Source organism: Chrysochloris asiatica, unplaced genomic scaffold, assembly GCF_000296735.1.
Source record: "Chrysochloris asiatica unplaced genomic scaffold, ChrAsi1.0 scaffold00043, whole genome shotgun sequence".
Taxonomy (NCBI): Eukaryota; Metazoa; Chordata; class Mammalia; order Afrosoricida; family Chrysochloridae; genus Chrysochloris; species Chrysochloris asiatica.
In genome coordinates this window covers 13,513,413-13,518,389 of record NW_006408561.1, presented here as the reverse complement: position 1 = coordinate 13,518,389, position 4,977 = coordinate 13,513,413, and the positions used below count along the sequence as shown (strand labels likewise).

Below are 4,977 nucleotides of genomic sequence, written 5' to 3'. Positions count from 1 at the left end.
GTAAAGATAATCAGTTTGAGGACTAAGGTGCAGGTACCTGACTCAAGCCATGGTATTTTCAGTTGCCTTTTATACATGTGAAAATTGGACAATGAATAAGGAAGACCATAGAAGAATTGATGTATTTAAATTATAGTATTGGAAAAGAATATTGTAAGTACCAATGGGCTGCCAGAACAATAAACAGATATGTGTTGGAAGAAGAGCCAAAATACTCCTTAGAAGCAAGGATGGCAAGACTTCACTTTTCATACTTCTGACATATTATCAGGAGGGACCAGGCCCTGGAGAAGGACAACATACTTGGTAAAACAGAGGGTCAGCAAAAAAGAGGAAGACCCCCAATGCAATGGATTGATACAGTGGCAGTAGCAATAGGCTCAAGCATAACTGTAGTTGTAAGGATAGCAGAGGACTAGGCAATGTTTTGTTCTATTGTGCATAGGGCCGCTATGAGTTGGAACTGACTCAATGACACCGATCAACAACAACAAATAAAATTAATATCTAGTTTTACATGTTTGTAATGTTAAAAATTATACCAAGTTCCCAATTCTTACTTAGAGTAAACATTACTCTTGACATTTTTAAATGCCATCAAGTTGGTTCTGACTCAGCCACCTTGTATTGAGTTTTTGAGGCTTTTATCTATGTGGGAGTAGCTGGTAGGCTCAAAGCCTCAACCTTGTGGTTTGTAGACCAGTACTTATTTTATGGAGCCACTGTGCTTCCTCAACATTACTTCTAGTTTGTTGACATTTCATTTAGAATCTCAGCTGTTTTGACCATAAAACATTAACTTGGATAACCAGAGGAATGAAGTTCCTACACTTAGTAGCTCCTATATCAACTCTTTGTTTATATGTTCAGTTTCACTTAGGTCCTTATCAGTATTTTGGAACAGTTATATACCTAAGTGGAGTCCTGGTGTGGCACTGTAGGATAAGCACTGGACTGCTAACTGAAAGATCATTTGTTCAGACCCACCATCTGCTCACTGGAAACCCTACAGAAGGCCACCATGAGTCAGGAGCAATTTGATGTCCCTTAACAATAACAATGAGCCTAAGTGGAGCCCTGGTAGTGAAGTGGTTGACACGTTTAGCTCCTAATTGAATTTTTGGTGCTTTGAACCTACAAGTTGCTCACGGAAGAAAGATGTCTGTTTCTGTAAAGATATAAAAAGTTGGAAACCCCTTGAGGTAACTATACTTGTCCTTTTGGATCACTAGGAGTCAGAATCAACTTAGCGTCAATGGGATGAGCCTAAGTAATGCACTTGGATCCAAAAAACTCATGTTTGGACACATAGACCTCAATATTTAGCAGAAAATATGCTTTGGGCAGCATGATTTTATCAGGAGACAAATTTCTGGACAACTCAAAAGATAAGAGGTTTATAGCCATTATTATATCCTCAAGGACATGAATAGCATCTCTGCTCTCTAATTTCTTCTCTTTCACCATATGTATTCAATCTGTATACTTAGATAATAATTTGAGAAGCTGGATTGTATGAAGAAAAGCGTGGCTTCAGGATTGACTGAAGACCCATTAACAACCTGCATTATGCAGATGATACAACCTTGCTTGCTAAAAGCTAAGAGGACTTCAAGTACTTACTGATGAAGATCAAACACCACAACTTCCTGTATGGGATGCATCTCAATGTAAAGAAGACAAAAAGCCTCACCACCAGACCAATAAATAACATCTTGATAAATGGAGAAAAGATTGAAGCTATCAAAGAATTAATTTTGCTCAGAAAAACCATCAACACTCATGGAAGCTTCAGTCAAGAAATCAAATGACGTATTGTATTAGACAAATCTGCTTCACAAGAACTCTTTAAAGTGTTCAAGAGCAAAGATGTCAGTTTGAGGACTAAGATGCACCTGATCCAAGCCATGGTATTTTCAATAACCTCATATGCATGCGAAAGTTGGACAGTGAATAAAGAAGACCATAGAAGAATTGATGCATTTGAGTTATGGTGTTGGAGGAGAATATTAAAAGTATCATGGACTACCAAAAGAACAAACCAATCTCTGTTGGAAGAAGTATAACCAGATGTTCCTTTGAAGGACATCCAGACTTCTCTCATACATCAAACATGTTATCAGGAGGGACCAGTCCCTGGAGAAGGACATCATGCTTGGTAAAGTGGAGAGTCAGTGAAAGAGAGACAAACACCCAATGAGATGAATTGGCACAGTGATAACAGCAATGAACTCAAGTGTAGTAATGATTGTGAAATTGGTGCAGAGCTGGGCAATGTTGTGTTCTGTTGTACATGAGGTCACTGTGAGTGGGTAATTACGTGATATTACCTAATAACTATTTGATTATTCTTATTTGATTGATTGATCTTATCACATATCTTTGCTTTCATCCCATGTGCCATATTAGAAACTGATTGTGATTTGGCAGTAGCTTTACAGTTTAGGATGGGTGGTACCTAAAGAAATACAGTAACATTATCTTTCTCCTGAGAATCTAAGTAACATAAGAGGACCTTTTTGGTTAAGTATAATTCATGAAATTTTAAGAGGGACGATGTAAAACTCAAACTTCTGGTGTGGTGCTGTAGGATCAGCACTGGACGGTGAACAACAAGGGCAGCAGTTCAAACCCACCAGCGGCTCCTTGGAAACCCTCTACAGGGTCTTTTTGAGTTGGAATCATTTTGATGGCAACAACAACAACATGCATAACTTAGAATCCTGTTTGGCACCATAGGATAAGCAGTAACCTCAATGTTGGTTTGAACTTCAAGATCAGCAGTTCAAACTTACCTGCTGCTCCTCAGAAACCCTATACAGGGTCACTATGAGTCAGAACTGACCAACGTAGCAGCATTTAACAACAACAACAATGTGTAGAATTTAGATAAATTCCTGCATTATTAAGTATATTATTCAATTAATAGAAAATATTATTTGAATTATAACTTTGCTTACAATTTATAATTATTATTACAAATTTAAACCTTAATACCACTTACTGCTTCTTAACTCATATAATTGGTGAAAAAAAATTGATGAAAATAATTATTGATTAACAAATAATATAGTCTGTATAGTAGTAAAACATTGGTTTAATCGGATGCAATGCTCTTGAATGATAAGTCCTAAAGTTGTAGAATAAAGAATATAAGAGATTTAACTTATTTTTGTATATTTTATAAAATAAACTTTCAATTGAAATTTTTAAATCAGTTGCATATTCCTTTTACAAAAGCACTGCTGGCACTATTGGATAAGCACTGGACTGCTAACTGCAAGGTCAGCTGTCCAATCCGCCAGCAGCTCCATGTAAGAAAGACGAGGCTTTCTGCTCCTGTAAGGATTTACAGTCTCAGAAGCCCCATACAGGGTTGCTATGAGTCAGAATCAACTCAACAGCAGTGGGATTCCTTATACCTCTCTCTATATAGTTATTCATAGTTTAGAATGTGATCTCAGTAAGGTTAAAACTAAGAGTAGCTTAATGTGAATAACCCTGTTCTGTTTAAACCTTACTATATTTGTTTTATTAACTGTTGTTTTGTTTGTTTATTGTTGTTATCATTCCTTTCAATTTTGTTTCTTTGCTTGTTCCTGAACGTGAAAGTTGGACAGTTCCTGATTATCAAAAGAATAATTTTCCATACAAAAATGTCATCCATCAACATTATTTCATTATGGGAAAAATAGACCTCTTAAATTTTTGTCAGACCAACAGTTCTTCTAATTGTAAAGATAATTCAAAAGGTAACATTTTATGTATTTATTAGTAACATCATTAATAACAGATGTTAGTAATTTAATAAAGCTAATAAGTATTCTTGCAGCCTATAAAAGCTTCTACTATGATATTCATTTTAAAAGCAAAAGTTTAGCAATTGGGAAAAAAATTGGTCGGAAATATACAATTTTCCAGCAAATGCTCTTTTTAATCAAAGAACTACAGCATTATATTCAGAAGAAAGAGTAGCTAATAAAAGATCTCTCTAAGAGTTATTATAAAGCTGAAAACAAATAGCTTCTAAGAGCTATATTAGGGAGACTGATAGGGTGAAACTTTGTCTCTCATACTTCAGACATGTTATCAGGAAGGACAAGTTCCTAGAGAAGGACATCATGCTTGGTAAAGTGAAATGTCAGGAAAAATCAGGAAGACCCCAACAAGATGGATTGACACAGTGTCAGCAGAAATGGGCTGAAGCATAATAACATTTATAAGGATGGTGCAGGACGGGGCAGTGTTTCTGTTGTACCTGGAGTTGCTATGAGTTGGAACTGACTAGATGGCACCTAACAACAAAATTAGTTACTATTCTGAATACAAACACTGTTGTACATTGACTTAAAAGAGTATGTGGTGCTGTAGGATGTTCACTGTACTGCTTACTATAAGGTTGCCAGTTCAAACCACCAGGCGCTCCTAACTGTATTTCAGAACTGACTTGATGGCACTTAACAACAAGAACTATTATAGACTGAGCTAGCAATTAGAGGCAAAACATAAGGACTTTCAGTGAAAAAAATCTGATTGACTTTTATTGCTTTCACTTGTACTGAACCTTTTCTGAAAATACTAAAATAAAATTCAAAGTTTCACATTAAGGATAAAAGAAAATCGCCACCAAATCCATTGAGTATGCCCTACATTTTTTGTTGCTCATAATTTCCTTGGGATCTATATATTAGAATAGTTTATGCAAAAGACTGTTTTCAGTTCCCTGTTGGGAAGATCATTACTGAAAGATAGCCACAGCAAAGTATTTTGGTTCGACAGTCAGATTTTGGTTTAATTTCTTCCATCATATCTCTGTGAAACCTTGAGAATCTCTTACTTTTTTTTTTTAAGGTTTTTATTGTGGATTGAGTGAAAGTTTACATCATCAGTTTCACATTCAACAGTTCATATAACTTGTTTCATTACATTGATTATAATCCCCTCCATATACCATCAGTTAAAAGTATTTCTCTTTAT

General features: G+C 35.7%; 1 protein-coding gene across 1 annotated transcript in view; it reads left to right on the top strand.

The window, feature by feature from the left end:
* ZBBX (zinc finger, B-box domain containing) overlaps nt 1-4,977 on the top strand; it is a 227,815-nt gene that overhangs the window by 152,841 nt on the left and 69,997 nt on the right. Inside the window, 1 exon segment of the mRNA XM_006861801.1 lies at nt 3,613-3,752. Coding sequence (XP_006861863.1) covers nt 3,613-3,752 — 140 coding nt within the window.